The 21149-nt window shown below is 37.7% G+C and overlaps 1 protein-coding gene across 8 annotated transcripts in view; it reads right to left on the minus strand.

Moving 5' to 3' along the window:
• The window catches only part of LOC123867158 (afadin), a 65923-nt gene that overhangs the window by 16785 nt on the left and 27989 nt on the right, over positions 1-21149 (minus strand). For 6 of the 8 annotated variants that reach the window (XM_045909055.1, XM_045909057.1, XM_045909058.1 and 3 more), the window contains 8 exons: positions 8302-8483; positions 6165-6332; positions 3724-3848; positions 3061-3405; positions 1900-2070; positions 973-1081; positions 691-836; positions 292-505 (listed from right to left, as the gene is read on the minus strand). In XM_045909055.1, the coding sequence (XP_045765011.1) occupies positions 292-505; positions 691-836; positions 973-1081; positions 1900-2070; positions 3061-3405; positions 3724-3848; positions 6165-6332; positions 8302-8483 (1460 nt within the window). Of the gene's footprint in view, positions 1-291; positions 506-690; positions 837-972; positions 1082-1899; positions 2071-3060; positions 3406-3723; positions 3849-6164; positions 6333-8301; positions 8484-10605; positions 10746-21149 lie in introns of those variants that run through there. The other 2 variants (XM_045909062.1, XM_045909059.1) reach the window with 2 other exon arrangements.

A 21149-nucleotide genomic window follows, 5' to 3' on the forward strand; every position in this document is an offset into this window, starting at 1 on the left:
TATAATTTCTAAATACCAATGCCTACTAATAGGCGTCATTGTAGCTGTACTCCGTACTGGTACAGTATGAAGAGAGTCACAATAGTTCAACGCCTTTGATCTCGTGGTAAATGACAACCACGACGACCCTACAACAATACGGGCCTAACTACGTAGGCCAGTTCGGGTCGCTCTTTCATCCCGCACTACCGGATTACTTGTAATATCATTACTCTGTGGTACTGACTCGAACTGTTTGGTCCGCAGTTTTCAGCCTAATGCTCGAGGTTGCGTGGCGACACTCCTCAGTACCTTGTTGAAGCACACGGCGTTGATGTAGTGGAAGAGGTGCGAGAATAGCTGGATGGTGAGCGCGGCGTTAACGCGGCAGCGGCGTAGCAGCACCATGGCCGCCGCCAGCGCCTGCAGCGTGGGCGCCGTGGCCTCCGTGGCGTCCGCCGCCGCGGGGCTCGTCAGCTCGGCCAGTGCACGGGATAACTCCTCTTGGAAACACGATACGAGGTTACTGTGAACAAATATTTTTCTGTGCTCATTTTGAATAAACCTTTATTTTTATTTACAAGTAAAGTGAATACCTAGTTCAAGATTTATTCAGCGACGCAAAATTTTTTATGAAAACTCAGTTGGTTCCTCTCGCTTTCCACGCGCGACTCTTCGCACAATTCATCACATTAATAAATTAGATGTTACCTGAAAGCATTTTGTACTGTAGTGGGCAGCAAGTCTTGCGCTTGAGTGGAAAATGATGAAATGTGACGATCACACTTTAGGAAATGCAATAATTCACTTGCATTCGCCATCCAGAACGCTTGCGCAGCTGAATCCGTACATCGCTCCTATAAAAAATAAAATTATATCTTCAGTTTAGACACAAAATACGAACATTTACCCAATTGGTGTGCTGATCCACGCGTCAGGTAATACACCATACTTTTAAGAAATATAGAGTAGCGAATAATAAAGAAATATTACCTGTACAGTTGCGTGAATAAGCGTAGCGACGTGATGCAGAAATGCGGTGAGCTTGTGGGCCCGCTCCGTCGGCGTTAACTCCGGACGATAATGAGTGGAAGCACGATACCTGCAAACGAATATTTTCTTTGCAAATAATTCATTTAATTAGCATACATATAACGTACAATTTTGTCACGCAACCTATAGTGCCCAATAGAATGAAATAAAATACCAAAATAAACACAACTGGCCACAAGTTTTTCATTAGCTTTTAAAATTTGTTCCTTAACACAAGCTAATAGGATTCCATTTTTTAATAGAACTTAATACGACATACTTACTAGGTTAAGACGCTACCATGTGTTTATTAACAAGTGTAAATTAAAAATTTATAAGACCCCCGACAAGTGAAGGTTACATCAACTAGAAAAGAGCTGATAACTTTCAAACGGTTGAACCGATTTTCTTGGATTATAGCTAAGAACACTGTCGATCAAGCCACCTTTCAAACAAAAAAAACTAAATTAAAATCGGTTCATTAGTTTAGGAGCTACGATGCCACAGACAGATACACAGATACACACGTCAAATTTATAACACCCATCTTTTTGGGTCGGGGGTTAAAAATGGTATTTCACAAGCTCCTTTGGGTAGGATGAGCACTAATCGATTTCGTGAAGTGTTACGAGCCGTTACGATTGATTACCTGGTGCCGTTAGAGCATTCAGGGACGCTAGACGCAGCAATCGTAAATAAATGATATTTGAGTCTACTACTAATTACAATCTAGCATAGATCGCGGCATTGTGCCTCCCGAATGGGACGACATGTAGGCGAGTATTATTTATTAATTTTTATTTTATATTTACTTACACAATGTAAGAGCGACGTGATGACGGATTATTGTAGGTACATATTTTGCTGCATTTAGCAAGCGGACTTTACCTGGCGCACAGATAGAGCGTGTAGACGGGTGCAAGCTTGAAGGCGGGCGCATGCGGGTCGAGGTGCGAGATGACGGCGGCCAGGAACTGCGCCTGTCCCGCCTCGGGGAACTCCAGCACGGCCGGCAGGATGGCCTCCTGCCCGCTGCGCGCCACGCTGCCCATGCCGCTCCTGCACACGAGCGCCCCAACTCACTAATGGCCCCAGCCCGCCGATTCAACACTTTTCGTCATTTTAGTTATTCTCGCGACTTATCAAGTGTTGTGACTCGTGACGTATACAGTTTTAAATCGAAACAGACGCCCTATGACTCACCGGTTCCCCTAATTCGCTAGGTGAATTGCGAACGATTGTGTCGCGGGACCTAGACCGAGATGAAATTAGTGTTTTATTTAAAATCTAGAATGATAGTGGCAACTAGCAGTGAGAGGTCACTTATTAAGTATGACTGGATATCTCTAAGCCGTGTAATAAGTTTGGTATGGTCATGAGAGGGCGCGAGTGTGAGAAATAATTATGAAAATCGCAAAATGTCGAAAAACTTGCAGAATTAGGGTTGATACGCTGATTCGTATTAAGCTAAATGTAATGAAACTTGAGGAAGTTAGCTTTGGCAAGTCACTTGCACTGTGTAACTATTCAATTCAAGGCAACTTCTTTAAGTGCTAGTGGACGATAAGCAGTAGATCTTTGCTAATTACGTTATTAACTGTATTCCTTTGAGAATTCACATTTAGTACAAAAAGTAGCATATAAGCAATATGTTATACCAGATGTCAATAATATTTTTCAGCAACATTTAATGATTTTTTAACTTTGATTTTTAGTATTTTTTACGCTGTTACAAATGGCACAAGATATCAATGCCATCTTTGTTGTGAAAAAAACTGTGTAACGTGAATGAAAAATGAGAACACTACGTGAACATTCGTACTTTTATCGATGAACGGCGATTTTCTTGATTGTACGGTTACGGTTATAACTTATCATATAGCAAACTACGAGATAGTAAAATTTATTGGTGTGTGCATGTGGTGTCTTATTCCATCAAGCTTTTAGGTAAAACTAAAGCAAACATTTAATTCAACAAAAACAACATCGATGTCACATAATATTAAAAACAAATAGAGAATTCACATACAAAGGAGATGTATAAGATACCTGTTGTCGTGGCCCGATCCCCCACTTTTAGCGCTACAGATGCTTTTGGTCTCGACGTTCCCGTCGAGATCGAACGTAGTCTCGTAGTTGTCCCGGTAGTGCGCGGCGGGCACGCGGGCGCCGGGAGCGGCGGGGTCGTCACGCTCGTCGTGAAGGCGCGGCGACATGGCGAGCGAGTCGTCGTCGAGCTTGAGTGTGTTGTTGTTGTAGGGCGCGAAGTCGTGCGACAGCGGGCTGGCGCGCGGGTAGTCGGCGTTGGCGTTGGCGTCCAGCGCGTCAGGCGCCTGCGAGCCCAGCGACGTGGGCGACATGGCGCCGCTGTTCCTGTGCTCGCCCGGCGGCGATCTAACGCGGGAAGGGCAATACACAAGCGCATGTCGTGAGCCAGTGACAGAAACATGCAACCAAAGAAAACAACGATGATCGATGACAAACATAATAGAACACAACATTTAAAGTGACCAGGAAGCGACGAGTCGGTGAAGATCAAGTTAAGAATTAAAAGAGAACAGTATAAAAGAATAAAGCTAAGAGTGTACTGTGTTACTACTTAACTAGACTAAGCGCTCTATAAAGTAAATAGCTAAATATTTCTAATGCATAGTTTTAAATATCTATTCACAACATTAATTATTTCTAAGATTGAATAGAAAGTCACTTCACCTGTCGTATATGGAGCCGGAGCCGTAGTGCTGTGATTGCGAAAGATTTCTGTTAATGATGTTCTCTTGGGCGGGATCCACAAAGCGAAAAGTCGAAACTCGCCCGAATTTGAGCAAGCAGCCATGCTACAGCAAAAAAAAATTACTTATTAATTTGAACTTAAAACATTATAAAACATTAACTTTATTTTGAAAATAAAGATTATTCATACGATAAATGCGAAAGTAACTCTATATGTTTATCTTTTCACCCCTAATCCGCTAAACCAATTTTGACGTTCGGCACAGAAAGTGGAGACGGATATTATAGGATATTTTTTATTCCAGAAAATCAAAGAGTTCCCACGGAACTTTCAAAAAACTTAAATCCATCCGGACGATGTCGCAAGCATAGTTCACTAATAAATGCTAAGTATAACATTAAAAAAGATTGATTCTACTGTATCAAATATGTGTTTGAAAAGATCGGAAATTGTGGAGCCTGTATACATGTTTGTACAGGCTGTAATAACACGCGACGGGCCGGGGGGGTTCTAGTAGCGCATGACATTTTAATATTTTATGAGGGCGGCTTTCCGTTTACACGTGGAAGTTAAAGCAAATCTTTGATCTTTGTAATTTTTAGGGTTCTGTGCCTCAAAAGGAAAAAGGAATCCTTATAGGAACACACTTCGTTGTCTGTCTGTTCGTTTCTAGTGTCTGTCATGAAAACCTACAGCGTACTTCCCGTTGACCTAGAACCGTGAAAGGCCGGTAGGTAGGTCTTACAGCACAAGTAAAGGAAATAATCTGAAAGCCATGAATTCGTGGTTACGTCACAAAAAAAATGTGTTCATGGATTAATATAATTAGTATTTTCAACCTTCGAAGTACGATAACTATATCAAGTGGGGTATCTTGTGAAAGGGCTTTACCTGCACATTCTAAAAAAGGTTTTTATTTATTTTTATGCATAATAGTTTTTGATTTATCGTGCAAAATGTCGAAAAAATACTGCTACTCCCCTTTTATCTATGAAGTTTACCAGTCGAAAAATCTGAAATAATTTATGGTCAATAGAAGGTTATGTATATTTCACAGAAAAATAAATTTTATATTAACAATACAACCTCTACAAACAAAGTTGGTTTTGGGGTTCGTTAAAACACGTGATTTTGACATTTTACTTCTTCTGTAGTAGTTACGGAACTCGGTGCACGAGTCCGACTCGCACTTGGCCGGTTTTTTTTTTGCTATCGTATTGAGTAAAATATCAAACAAAATAGGAGAAAATCCAGAGTTCATTTATATGAAGGATAACTAGAAGGAAATCTTAGATAATGGTGGCTAACCAGATCATTCAAGGTTACCTTTACTAGTAGATTAACCGAGCCTTCGTGGGCGCTAACCGTGGGCCACTAACAATACTCTCGCACTGCGAAAGATAACAAGGACTACCTGCGACAACCCTCTCTTACGAGTCACGAGAACTACGAGTGATTATTTCTTCGCTGATACAATATGGTGTTGCCAGGAGATACAGCAGATTTTTTTCTGACATTCAGGGTAGCTGTATGTTTTTATTATAGATAATACATCTAGCTGGTCAACGCTTATTTATAGATTACTAGAGGATGCCCGCGACTTCGTCCGCGTGGATTTAGGCTCTTAAAGATCCCGTGGGAACTGTATGATTTTCCGGGATAAAAAGTTGCCTATGTCAATAACAGGGACGCAAGCTACCTCGGTACCAAATTTCATACAAATCGGTCAAGCGGATGAGTCTTTAGGAATCCTGCGGGAACTGTTTGTTTTTCCGGGATGAAAAGTAGCCTATGTCCTTCCCCGGAATGTATCCCAAGTCTGTACAAAATTTCGTTAAAATCGGTTCAGCGGTTGAGCTGTGAAAGCGTAGCAGGCAGGCAGACAGACAGACAGACAGACAGACAGACAAACAGACAGACAGACAGATAGACAGACAGACACACTTTCGCATTTATAATATTAGTATGGATTATATTATTTATATAGATAAGCACGTACGGGTGGTCAAAATTAGCTGTCAAACAGCCGTCTCGTTTTATCATACGGCATTGTATGAGTGCACGCAAAAGCGGCAATTTTAACCCACAATTTTGTATGAAAAATCGAGGCGGCTATTTGATCAGTCGGACGTTTTAACCGCCCGTATGCGCCTAGCCTTAGAGCGCGGCAGTAGTAGCATAGTGCAAATAAATAGGTGAGGCGACGCCCTTGATGTTTGCAGACGAGCCGACTTACGATCCTTTTCCAGAACGACTGATCCACTACTAAACCAAATAAATAAAGTTTGTTACTTTGTATTCTGCCCATCGGTATAATCCTTCCCCCGTCATGCCCGCCGTTGAATCCCGCTGGATTACTTTGTCCAGGCGTCACTGTCGACCGACTATAGGCTGTGGTAGTAGATGTACGCGGTGTTACCTGCAAGCGTTGCGTGTGTATCGTGCGCCGCCCGTTGACGTAGACTTGCGCGTCGGTGTGCAGCGGTGTGACGCTGAAGCCGCCGCCTTCCGCCGGCGCCACCACGCAGTGCCGCGGCTGGATCGACGGCCCGTACAGCTGAAGCGCGGTGCCGTTGCCCGAACCCACCTATATATCAATATAATATGATATATAGAACCAGTACAAATTGAGTGAAATCTTTGTATTAACTACTATTAATAATGGTACAGTTTCAATTACGGAGGCGAGAAGACGATACGGGCACTAGTAGACCAAACAGATTATTGAATTTGATATGTTTTCTATTTCCAAAAGTAGAACAATTTATGTTTTAAAATATAGCATAGCAGGAGCAGCACATTAAGTAGAGCGGAATGGGGTACGGTGGTTGATTTTTTGTGGGTCTCACCATCAACCTTAGTTATCAATATGATGTAGGAAAAGGAATACGGAGTTTTTATTTTTTTAATATCGTGCAAAATGACTGCGATGATGAAGATGAAATTCGCTTTTCCGCTCGATGTTTTTCTCAGTATCCGTAAACCTAGTGACGTCACACGTCACAGATATATTGCTCTTTATACGCCTCAAACAAGATAAAAATGATTAGATAGGATATATTAAATGCTAAACATTAAATTCAATCTTTACTTCTGTAATACTGCGTGTATTGAAGTGAAATTAAAAGGGGTGTAAGTAAAGTTTGTAATCTAAGCTTTAATACTAGGTATATTTTTATATAACATTTTAACACACCAGTGTTGTACGCTATGAATGTTCAACTTGATCAAAAGGGAAACACGTTGAATTTGAATGAAACTTCTAAATCAAAACTCTGATATTAAACTTACGTACTTACTTAATACATTTTAAAGCAGCAAGTGGTAACTTTCATTTAAGTACTATAAACTAAAAAATGCAGTTTGCAAGCCTACACTGTGCAAAAATCTCAAGACACCCTTGCATGAATGGCAAAATATGTGCATATGAGTAGTTATCATTGTAAAAATCGGAACCATTATATCTAGGGCCCAGGCATTCATTTTCAACAAGGAATGTTCTACTGCTAATAATAATAATCATATATTCTTTACGCGAGTCAATGTCATGACTTTTAGAACGATCTCTGTGAATCTTAAATCGTATTTCGCTGTTGCTAGGTTGGTACCCAGTACTCGACGACTGCCGTGTATTGAGGGAGAGGTGTAGCCACTTCAACTTAGAATTCACTGCGCGGATCGCAAAGAAACTGTGTTAATATGGTAATGAATGCCGTGTACGTGAAGATTATTTGTTTTATGCCAATGGACCACATTTCTTAGGATAAAATATAATATTTTCATGAATTTTAATATTCATATGTTAGAAAATATGGGTAAAAAATTGTGTCCGATGCGACGACAGCGAGATAATTTGAATAAACTTCGCGATATTTAGTGCGTGCAATTTACATGCACACGGTTTGTTTATCAATCGTAAGTACGAGTATGTATGTGAGTACTTATTTTATTCACATACAATTCACACACGATTCTATACAAAAATAGTCGTACAAAAGTAACGATTTTATAGTATCTGACTATATAACTAAATGAGATATTCTCAGAATCTACGACGAGGCGTCAGGCGGCATATAAGAAGCGCGTAATCCATTATTATCTACCTAATAAAAAATTTGACTGCCCGGAGGGTAAATAATAATAACAAAATAACCTAGCAACCGATGTCAACCGACATGTCACATTTTTCCATAACAAATAAATTATTTAATTATATATTATATGTATAAACATGCAAACTGAAACCTAAAATTATATTTATTATATAAACCTGATTACTGCTACGCACGCTGGGCATGCGACGCATTTTATTAGCATGAACATTTCTTCCGTGTACCGCGTGCATAAAGTTCGCGTTGAGTTGTGCGGGCGATATCTCCGAGCAGCTACAATACGCGTGACACAATGACGTCACAAACTACGTTTTTTTGCGTAGCGTAGGTATTCGTGGGTTGCAGATAACGTTATTACATTCAATGCTATAGAAAGGATAGCTAAATTAATGAGCTTAACTTGACCGTGCGCCATAGTGGCACAGCGCGTTTGGTTCAACCCACCTCAACAAGGTCCGTAATTCGCACTCGGCGGCCGTTCTCAAGTGTGGATCCGTCGGGCGCCACTTCGACGAGCATGGGCTCGTTGCCGGGCCGCGCGCTGCCCGTGCCCGCGCCGGACTTCTTCTTGCGCCGCCGCGGTTGCGCGTCCGACGGCCGCCGCCGCACGTGGAACATGATGGAGCCTAGAAAAAAATATTTATTCGACTTGTAACACAAAATCCATACTAGAGACTTAATATTATAAATCCGAAAGTGTGTCTGTTTATCTGTCTGTTATCTCTTAGGATCCAACCGCTTAATTATGCTCGCCATGGTCGCTCCAAGTCGAGCGGAGAGCATGGTATTCAGAGCGAGATGCGTAATGTGCAAACAATGCGAATCGACGTTTAGAAGTATTACATAAATTTTTTGCAAAATTAATATTTTTAAACAAACTAAAAGTCATTTGAAAAAATAATAGAATATGAGGCGTTGTGCGTTTGTATGGAAAAGGGCAACCTTGATCTATAGTGACGAAAATTACAGAGTTCCCACGGGATTTTAACAGGTTGTAAATACAATATAAACCGAACCGAGGCTGAAAAATTCTTTAGTTTGTGCCTGGATCAGGCAATAGGCATACAAGCGGTACACAGCATAAATACTTGAATGATATTACCAAACCGAACTTGAACCAAAAGTTATTTTAAGTTCATATATTTACTATACAGATTATAATAAATTATTTATTTGTACCGGAATGGGCTCGGATCTACCAGTCATTTACTAAAGTATCAATCAATTTTAATAACATTGCATTGTCCTAAGTCATGATACTTTTAGCTGCAAGAATTTTGAAAAACCAAGCTATTATGTGTTCTGAGTATAATGTTACGTGAATAAAACAGTGTAGTTGAATTCACTGCGAGATACAATTTTGAACATTGAGAAAGCCACTAAGAGTGCGATCGTATAACGCTAAGAGCGCTCGAACGAGACGTTAGTGGCGCGGAATGCTCCGGCCTCTGTGCTGTGAACTTGTTGAGGTCTAGTGTCAACATCATTAGTGTCTACTGTCGCTTGTCGCGGCTAGTATCGCTTTACCGAAGCCCGACACAGTAGGTAGCTACACATCTATATTTGTAGATGCCTAATACACGATGCAACTGATGCTCCCGCTCTAGTTCAGCGCAGGCAATACAGCGTTTAAGCGATATACACGCTCAGAAGATATGCATGACAACTCAAACCTTGATCCGAAACTAGTAAATTGAGAATCAGCTCATACTTATTTAATTTGAATCGGAATTATTTTCAACAAATTTTGTTGTCTCATACATATATTATCATCGGTATCTGTTAATATTTATCGGTAAGTATCGATTGCACCACATCACTTCCAAAGAGCCATAAAAAACAGGCAACACAGGAACTTCTATTTGGTCTACTGGATTAATAAATGGACTTATAGGTAACTATATATACGCGCCCGAATTGTCAACAAAAGTTGATGCTTCATTAATCACGGCCTGCCAATACAAAGCGACGCGCAACGGTGCCTTTGTTTAAGTTAACCACTTTTAAGCAATATCAACAAAAGTTTTTGTAAGTCTTTAAAAAATTAACTGAACAGACAATATTTATTGCTAGATGATGCACGCGACATCGCCCACGTCGGAGATTTTTTTTAATTGCGTGGGGGACTCTTTAATTTTCCGGGATAAAAAGTAACCAATGCCCGTCTCTAGGACATAAGCTATTTCTGTAGGTACCAAATAGATGATGCCCACGACTTCATCCACGTGGATTAAGGTTTTTAAAGTTACACAAATAAGCCTATATCCGTTCCTGGGATGTAAACTAACCAAACATCAAAATCGGTTTAAGGTTAGGCCGTGAAAGGTAGCAGTCAGACAGACAAACAGACAGATACACTTTCTCACTTTTAATAAATTATGGATGAAAAATGAAAAGTTTCCGTTTACAAAATAGTGATTATTATTTAATCGCATGTGAAACGTACATACCACATAATATAAACATAAACTAATCTACCTATAGGTATAATAAACGGTTGACTAGAGAACTAAATCAATAACAGCTACTAGTACTACGATTGGCATAAAATATGAATTCAATAATAAGGCTACTATCAAATTAGAACAGTTAATTTTACACGAGTATCTAAACTTCTAAATTTTTATTAGCTATACACATTTCCATGACATTATTACTTAGTATAAATTCCTACACGAAGACTATATATTATAAATTTTTATTACATATTATAAATAATATTTACAAAGCTATTTGTTTTATAGTTACCAAGTAAAAGTTCCTTTTCTCCGTACCGTAGTCGCGAACTAAACGATCGGTGAAAGAACATTTTGCTAATAATACTTTGTCCATTGTCATGACTAGGCACCAGGCAGCCTAGGGCGTGTTGTGTTAACTACCTAACTTCAAAACGACATACCACGCGGCGATCTAATTGTGACTGCTGTTATTGTACGTCACATTCAGCTGTAAAACTATTGAAGGTAATCAACAACTCTATAGTTTGAGGGTGAGTGTCGCATTAAGTTATTAATTTAAATTAGGTTCGTACTTTTTCATCAAGGTTTTTAGGGTTCCGTACCCAGAGGGTGCCAACGGGACGGATATGATATTTTCATATACTAGCAGTTCGAGTTAGAAACTAGTGGAAACGAGGAAGCGAAGCGCTTCGTACGAGTCTATGGAATTTCGTTTATGATATCGTTGGAATAAGTTTACTATCGTTACACTTGATATAATATGTGTAAAAGTTTTAGCTGAAGCCTAAGTAAAGCGGAAAATAAATCGCATTGCATTGAATAACGTTCTGAATTCCGATGCTATTTAAACTTAACAAGCTTTTTATCCTTTAGCTATTTATATTCTATAACAAAATTCCTCAGTCAATTTTGGACTTGCCTTTACACAGGTTCAAAAAATCTATTAAAAATATGCTCTTGAGAAAAGCATATTATACTATCGAAGATTATGTAAATGATAAAAAAGCGTGGATTTGAACTTCGATTCGCTCCAGCAATGCGCAGGACTTCAATTGCTTTTATACATGGCATAATATTGTATATCAAATCTTTGAAAAGAGCAACCGCCGAGTTTCTTGCTGGTTCTTCTCGGTAGGAAAGGCATTCCGAACCAGTGGTAGATGCTTTTGACGATTCGAAAGAACTTGTAAAAGTCTAATTGAATAAAAACATTTTGAATTTGAATTTGAATTTGAATCCGAACCATCAATTGGATTTTTGTCCGGCCGTTACCGGTACTAAAAACCGGTAAAAGTGTGAGTCGAACTCGCACAGGAAGGGTTCCGCACCATCATACAAGAAATCAGTAGGTACTTATAATCAAAATTTGCAAGTTAATGCCGAACAGCGCCATCTTGATGTGATTTAGCAATTATTTTGGGAACTTGTGTTCCCAAAATAATAACATTTGTATCTTGATTTTTTTTGGGATGAAACCACAAATTCATAGTTTTCGGATTTTTTCCTTTACTTGTGCTATTAAGACATTGCTACCTGCCATATTTTAGGATTCTAGGTCACCGGGAAGTACCCTCTAGGTTTCTTGACAGACAGACAGACAGACAACGAAGTGATCTTATAGGGGTTCCTTTCTTCCTTTTTTGGTACGGAACCCTAAAAAATACAAAAACACTACTAAATATTAATGTTCAGCTACTAAAATGTTAAATTTTTCCTTTATATATTCATAGTCTCAAGACTAGGAGTTATGACGACAATCTGTCAAGGCACCTGCGTCGTCCTGAGGCTTTTCTGAGGGAGGTAGATACGACTCGTTTGTTATTTTACCGTTCGTATATGATAGGTACCTGATATATTGTCTCATCCAAAATATGGCATCACTCAAAAACATCATTACAAAACCTTTATGTTTAGGGTTCTGTACCTCAAAAGAGAAAAAGGAAACTTTATAGGATCACTTCGCTGTCTGTTTGTCGTGTCTGTCAAGATACCTATAGGGTCCTACTTACCTTTTCGTTTTTACAAAAACGAATTTTATTTATCCGTTTTACCTAAAAATTAAAATTTGAGATACACCCACGTAGAAATTACTCATTTCCCCATTTGTCATTGTCTACGTACGGAATACTAAGATTTCTAATATATTATTTAAAGAAAATTTGATTATCAAATAGATCTATCTCTGAGTCTGAAGATAAAAATAGAAGTTTAGTATACAAAACAAAATATGTACTGAATAATTTTTCAAACTAGTACATAAAATGATCTTGATACCTACCTACTCTTTTTCTCTCAGATTCTACTGGGATAAAAACTTATCAGATTTGTCTATTTCAAACATAATCCATACTAATATAATATAATTATAAAATTGCCAACTCTTAACTGGTTCCAGTAGGTAAAATCTATCAAAGCGTCTAAATTATTCGACAGTTAAAGTTGGCGATTGAAATATCAGCCCTAAGACACTACTAATGAAGGCATTGCTCTAAAAGTTTGCCAGTTGCTTAAGTGAAAATCAATACCCTACGAATACCTACGTTATTTGCACGTCGCTCGCCGAAAAACAACGGCAGATGTGCAAATAAACAACAACTAGATTAGTTTAACATTTATAAATAACAAATCGTAAACATTTTTCGTGGTTTTTTCAAATTATTTCGAATCCTTAAAAAATCCTACATAGGTACCTATTAATCATATTACTGTGCGAGAACTTTCAAAATTCAATGTAGGTAATATACAATTTTGAGGGTTCTCCATAAAATAGTAGATTAAGCGTTGTACCTCAATGACCTCGATAGTAATAGCGCAATAATTACTAGGTACTTTGTTGTAAGGAAATTATTTTATATTATATAAAATCCCGTTCACACGGCATGACCACACCGCACGTATGTCGCTTCCTCCAGTGGTCGATCAATGTTAGATCTTAGACCACGTTTATACGTTATTAACACCACACGTTGCTTTGCAGGATAAATCTTATCGAATACGTACTTGGTAACCAACTTTGAATTTAGAACTGATTCATAAAGGCCGATTCACACCAATTGTGTACGCGAGACACGTGCGTACTTACGCGGGTAAACTCCTAACACACCTGGTTACGCATACGTCCACGCTTTACGCAAGCGGTATGCCATGATTCATACAGTTCCATACATTACAACGCAATGGTACAAACTACTCTACGCTTACGCAACGGTTACGCTGAGTATAGAACTGTTCACACGGTTATAACTTTGTGAATAGTAATCGCCACTACATATTAATGTAGATGTAATGTATCCTGCAACTCAACATGCGGTGTTAATGTCGTATGAACGGGGTCTAAGATATAACATTGATCGACCCCTGGAAGGAGCGGCAAGTCCATTGTTAATATAGGAGTACTTGCGTAGTTGAATATGTATTGTCCATAAACATAATAGTGACCTACTAACAAATATGCCACCAATACCTACTCCTTCCTATTCAGGTCAGATAAAGTTTGAAATTGTATTTGAAAACAGCGTGTCAACAACTTTATGGAACTGATTTTGAAAAGTCATCCCGTTCGTTAGAGCATGAGATAAGTTTGGAAACTACAGAAAAAACTTTCAGGTCACAATTCAAAATCTCTCGAGAGCTAAACTAACGTTTTCGACGAAATGTCCCAAAGAAAATTAGACTGGAGACATTCATCCAGAATCAATTCGTGAACATACTGATACAACGAAACTGAAATAAACTGGCAAGTGATTTCGATCACCATAATTAAGAGAATAATAATTTGAACATTTATTTAAGTTACTTACAGTATTAACAATAATTAATATTTTAAGCTGAAGTTTTAAGTTGTTCAGGCAGCATTCACAGAGCGGTATTCATAAAACAAGAGCCACTCGACGCTGCGCCGGAATAAGTAAAATGTAGAATTGGATGGAAGCTGCATTACAATTGTTTATTTAAATGAATGGCGAAAGAATACTTATTTTAAAAACTTTTTCGCGCCTACTTATACCTATATGTTTACAACATGTAAGACCAACAATGATTCTTGATGGGTCATTCCAAAGATTTTTTGGTACGAGTTTTTGCTCATAATATGATGTCCAGTGTTATGGCCAGTGTTTGTTTGGTTCGATAGCTTTGTAACTTTTATTCCGGACAACCATTCTATAGGTGCATTTAATTTAATGTTAGTGACACATAATAAGTGGATGACAAGTGTCAACCGCACCTGACCTCCCAGTGTGTGCTCTAAATTTAAAGTTTCTGTGACTCACAAAAATTAGACTAGTTTACTCTGCGAGTTCCGACGATATGTGAGGAAGATAATATACAAGTGTAAATTAAAAATTTATAACACTCCCGACAAGTGAAGGTTACAGTAACTAGAAAAGAGCTGACAACTTTCAAACGGCTGAACCGATTTTCTCGGGTTAAAGCTAAGACACTCTTGATTCAAGCCACCTTTCAAACAAAAAAAACAAAATTAAAATCGGTTCATTAGTTTAGGAGCCACAGACAGATACACAGATACACACGCCAAACTTATAACACCCCTCTTTTTGGGTCGGGGGTTAAAAATTGAAAACACTACAGACTTCCAATAAGACGATAGACATATAAAAATGTTGAATTATTAAAATTTATCTTTTCTAATAAATATGCACGGTACCCTATTCAGTGGCTATACATAATTACATACATATAGAAACGGCAATACAACGATTTTACTATAGGAAAATTAGTGGCCAAATATTGTACAATCCATCGACCCACAGGAGTGGCTACTCCCCGATCACATGTCTAACATATAGATATCTACGTATGACCTACTATACTATAGGTACATGTCATCGATGATTGAACATAAGATTTGTTCTAAATCTACACCCAAAGAGTTTTTGCATAGGTACTGATATTATAATGTAAAATATATACACTTATGTTGGATTACTTACACTTGAGAGCTTTCTTATCCGATTTTCGTCAACGCTCGGGAAAGCTTGTTCACTTTAACATTAAGTGGTTTTTTATGGCAGGACTTCTACTGATGGCATGTATAAAAAGCGACCAAGTGCGAGTCAGACTCGCGCACTGAGGGTTCCGTACTCGGGTATTTTTCCAACATTTTGCACGATAAATCAAAAACTATTATACATAAAAATAAATAACAATCTGTTTTAGGATGAACAGGTGATATATGATACCCCTTTAATATGATACCCCACTTGGTATAGTTATCTTATTTTGAAAATTGAAACACATTTTAATTTTTTTTCAAATGATGTAACCACAAATTCGCGGTTTTCAGATTTATTCCTGTACTTGTGCTATAAGACCTACCTACCTACCTACCAAATTTCATGTTTCTAGGTCAACGGGAAGTACCCTATAGGTTTCTTGACAGACAGACAGACAGGCAGACAGACCGACAACAAAGTGATCCTAAAAGGGTTCCGTTTTTCCTTTTGAGGTACGGAACCCCAAAAATACGACAAATACAATAACTAGCTGATGCCCGCGACTTCGTCAGTGTGGATTTAGGTTTTTAAAAATCCCGTGGGAACTCTTTGATTTTTCGGCGTAGTCTATGTCACTCTCCAGGTCTTTAACTATATCCATGAAAAAAATCACCACATCGATCCGTTGCGGCGTGATTGAAGAACAAATCAAAAAACCAATAAACTATGGGTAGTGAAGTGATGTCATAACAATACTTTTTTTAGAATGCTGAAATATATCAATTATAATAGTTGATGCCTGCGACTTCACCCGCGTGGATATAGGTTTTTTGAAAACACCGTGCTATCCTTGATTTTCCAGGGTAAAAAGTAGCCTATGTAAAGGTAGAGGGATAAGCTATCTCCATTCTCAATTTCTGCCAAAGCTGTTCAGTCATTGTGGCTTGACCGCGGAACAAACATCCTAACTTTCGCCTTTATAATATTAGTGTGACTAGAATTAGGACCAGGTTTAAACTCTAGACATACTAGGTACATCGTGTATCTATTACAGGCACAACGACCGTATCTGCTCTTTAACTATGCAACTCCCATGGGAGACGGGCCAGACCTATAATAGCTAGTAGTAATACTCCTAGTGTGATATTATGAGCGTTAACATGATGTACTACATTATAAGTTAGTACAAGTATAAGTATTTCATTTAAAGAAGAAAGAAAATAATTTAATTTTTACCTAATATAATTTTCGTTCACTTTGTTCGATAATAAAGCTGAATGGAAAGTAAATACTAATCCTACTACACTACTCATGGAATTAGGAATCAGCTAAGCTTCTACTAATTTAAGAATTCCTCAGGGAACTCTTTGACTTTGCGAAACAAAAAATAGCATATGTGTTGTTAACTCAGGGTATCAGCTATCTTAAATTCCAAATTTCAATAAGCCTATTTTCACCTAAGTTTATGCGGACGAAGTCACGGGCATTGTCTAAATTATATATAAATCTTCAATTCAACCTAAAAAAGTAGGGGCTATAATAAGTTTAACTCGATAGACTAAAACAAATGGTCACTGCATTGGAATCCCGTATTGTAATTATCATTCAACGACCTGCCTTGGATTCCCAAAAGATTGTAGACCTAATTAGCAAAAAAGTTTTTGTTTTCTAATTACATCTAGTAGCCCAGTCAAAATAGCATTTCAAAAATTCCCACAGAGCTAAATATTAGCGGAGACCTTGGGGACTTTGATATTTTATTTGTCATGGTGTACCCAAGGTCTCCACCAATATTTAGCTCTGTGGGAACTATTGCAACCCTACTATTTTAGTTAATTTGACTGGGCTACAGTAAGTATAGTGCTTGAATGAATGAAACACTCATCTAAGGTATAGCGATGCCATCACACAGCGACAACTAGTTTTTGCGAGAGCGTTATTTGACACCGGTTAATATTTTAAAACCTAGGAAAACACGTCATCTAGTATCTATAGGCGTTTTAGTGACGTCATTTATGTCGCTTATAAAAGCCGCTACGTGATTGTACTAGGATTGAAACTTAACAATGCTATGATACCGCATTGAACTCGTCAATGCTACGATACCACATTGAACGCATCCATTCAGTACGTGAAACTACTTAAATCTTTTATCGCTACAGAAAGTACCACATAAAGTAATAAGTAGTCGTTAGGACGTGACCTTTCCAAATGTGGAACGTGATACGTTTCTAACACAGTTTCAGGATGGAAAGAATAGGGGACACATAGCTCTCGCTTATATAAACCAGACCGTGTCTACTGTAAAACTTCCTGGATTGAAGTTTATATAAATGTTTCATAATAAAAGTGTAACTGGACGATTTCAGTATGTTAAATACATTACCAAAATTTAATTAGGAGGAAGCATTTTATTATTGATACAGAGAGCCCAAACAATTTTTTTTCATGTGTGTCTGTTTGCCTGCGCACGGTTTACGCTGAAACCAATGAACGGATTTGAATGAAACTTGGCATACTTATAGCTAATACTTCGAGTTAACATGAGGGATAGGGTTTTATCTTGAAAAAAAAATTGGGTTCGATGCTCCGTCGGAACTCCGTCAAATATTAATTGCTAACCCATTTTGACAACTCTTTATTCTTACCAAAGTTTGTACTATCAGGTAGGTATCATGTAAAAATTAAGATCTGTTAAATAGTTTCGGAGATGGAGGAATCCTCACTGGGTAATAGTAGAAAATCAATGTCAATCGGCGTAATAGCTTATTAAATAGTTTAACCTTACACACATTTTCATTCCATTCCTAATAAGTATTGTAACATGTTCGATTTCGGTATAAAAATTTGGTAACAAAATTCCTCAGTGTAATTCAACTAACGGGTTTCATTATTATTCAGAACTTTTCTCAAGGAAGATTTATGTTTTGTAATAGGTATAACATATATTATTCATATTTATCTGTGGAAATAGGTAAGCTCACCCTGCCAAAGCCGAGGCAGGTCATCTAGTTAAAGAATAAGTAAGTAATATACCTAACCAATTTGGCAGTTGTCTTTTTTAGATTTAGATATTTGTGGATTTTGTATAAGAGTATTCTTATTCTTAAATATAGTAGTAAATACAGGCAATTTCGGTAACGTAATACAGATAAGCAGCACGGATCGTTACATGCCATGCCATCCACAAAAGTAATTTTCGCGAAAAAGGACAAAACATCAATTTTCCTTAAGCCTTTTCCTAACCCAATATACGATCTATTTGTCTTGAGAGTTGTTTTTATGGGGGCTTTGGGTCAGACAACCGCACTTTTCTTGACATTTTACGATTCAATATAACTACTAGCTGATCCGCCCGGCTACGCTCGGGTGAAATTTGTATACTATTATACATATATGCTATATCGTCGCTGCGCGTACGAAACCGCGTAAGAGCAGTTTGTAAATACCGCGTAACAGCAAAACGCGCAAAATTGAGATATCGTGCTGGCCGATTCTAAACGCTTATTGGCTTATACTAGACTTCACCTGAGTTGAATTATCCAATGAGAAACGTCAGTTATGCTATCGAAACAATACCGCGGAACAGTAGGAGGCCTGAAGTTGGAGGCAAGTGCGCGTATTTACTACGGCCGGTGAGAAAAATGTGCTGCTGTCAGTGTGCGCTCCCGAAAATAATTATTTTGCCGTGATTAATCAACATGTAAGTATGTTTTAAATGTTTATTATTATTCGTTTATAATGAGCTCATGCTAAAATATTTAAATTACATGTAATTCTGTTTTAATTTAATGGTTCTGACCAATACAACCCCTAACAAGTATTTACGCGGTCTTGACATAACTTGATTTATTTGTTTTGTTAAGTTACGCGGTATTGCATTTTACTGAAACTAATAGATAATTATTTATTTCTTATTTATAGATTTGAATTGCATTCTCAAGTAAGTACCCAAATGATGGAGGACCAAGATAACTTTATTTTAGAAAAAGCGGTTTTTAATGAAAACGCCGTAACTTTGCGAGAGCTATTAGAAAGGCGTAAAATATTGTTACAGAAGAAGAGAGAAATATTAAATACATTTAACTATCAAAATCAAGCAGTAATACAACCAGTGTTGACACCTTTGTCTGAGAATCAAATTTTAACAATAGAGTTACCTTCTGAGAATTTAACATCCGAGCTTACTACACTTACGACGATTTTGGACCCTCCAGAATCAATGCAAAATGACGATTACAATATTTCTACACCGATTAAATCTAATGATGTGGCCGAAAATCACAATAATAACATTGATTTTACGTCTGAGGATCATTTTTTTGTCAATTTATCAGACATTACAAACTTAAAGCCATTATCGCCAGAATGTATAGAATGGTTTCCTGAAAGGGAAATAGAAGAAAATGAAAATATAAAAAAACGTAAAGGAGATAAAAATAATTGGAAGAGAATGAAAAATAAGAGACAGAGAATGATGGGAAAAGAGTACATTGGATTTAAAAAAGAAGGCACAAAATTTGTTCAAAACGATCCTAAGCCAGCAAGAATAATGGGGCCAATATGTATGTCAACAAAATGCTTCAGTGGTAAAGCTATGTATTGTTCAAAATTAACGGAAGAAGTTCGATCCGAAATATTCAATAACTACTGGAAAATGACTTGGCAAGAAAAAAAAATGTACATATCTTCAATGGTGGATAAAAAACCTACATCTAGAAAAACCAAGAGCTCAAATTCAAGACGAAGTGATACTAAAATGTACTATCTAAAAGTTAATGATCAAAAAGAAAGAGTTTGTCTCAAAACGTTTTTGGAGACATTGGGTATAAAAGAATGGACAGTTCGCTATTGGCTTGGAGATGGCACAAATAATAAGGAACCTGAAACAACAGAAGTCATACAAAAAATATCCAAAAAAGAATTGGTTAAAAAATATTTAACTGCACTACCGAAACTACCGTCCCATTACTGCAGACAATCTACTTCAAAGTTGTACTTAGAACCCATCATACAATCAAAATCTCAATTATATCGTCTTTATGTCGACTACTCAGTTTCAGAAAATAAACCTGTGGCATCTAGAAAAGTATTTGAAAGCGTTTTGTTTGAGGAGAATATTGGACTATTTCAACCAAAAAAGGATGCATGCGACCAGTGCTTTTCTCACAAAGTTGGTAATTTATCAGATGAACAGTATGCTAAACATATCGAACGAAAAGACCTAGCTAGAGCTGAAAAACATTCTGACAAAGAATTAGCACAAAAAGGAATCATACATGCATTAACAGCAGATCTTCAGGCAGTCAAACTATGTCCTTTCCTCAATGCCAGTGCACTTTATTTTAAAACTAAACTCGCCGTGCATAACTTTTCTGTGTACAATCTTGGCAATAATGGAGTCACGTGTTACTGGTTTGATGAGACAGCATGCGACTTAAAAGCCACTACTTACGCGTCTTTTTTCGTAGACTACGTAACTAAATTACTGGATAGTGATTGCAAGGATATTGTTATATTTACAGATGGTTGTACAGCACAGAATAGAAATAATGTTGTATCGAATGCGTTGTTGCACGTGGCTATGGCTAGGAACGTAGTAATAACTCAGAAGTACTTGGAGAAAGGCCACACGCAGATGGAAGTGGATTCAGTCCACTCGGTGATAGAGAGGAAGTTGAAAAATCGGGAAATATTTTTACCCTCACAATACGCCACAATAACAAAGGAAGCCAGAAAAGTACCAAGCCCTTATGAAGTTATTACACCTGATTATACGTTTTTTAGAGACTTTGGTCGTAAAGATTATCTGATTTATGAATCAATAAGACCTGGCCGAGGAGCGGGTGATCATTGTGTGATTGATATAAAAGCACTG

The sequence above is a fragment of the Maniola jurtina genome, chromosome 7 (assembly GCF_905333055.1).
Source record: "Maniola jurtina chromosome 7, ilManJurt1.1, whole genome shotgun sequence".
NCBI classification, from domain to species: Eukaryota; Metazoa; Arthropoda; class Insecta; order Lepidoptera; family Nymphalidae; genus Maniola; species Maniola jurtina.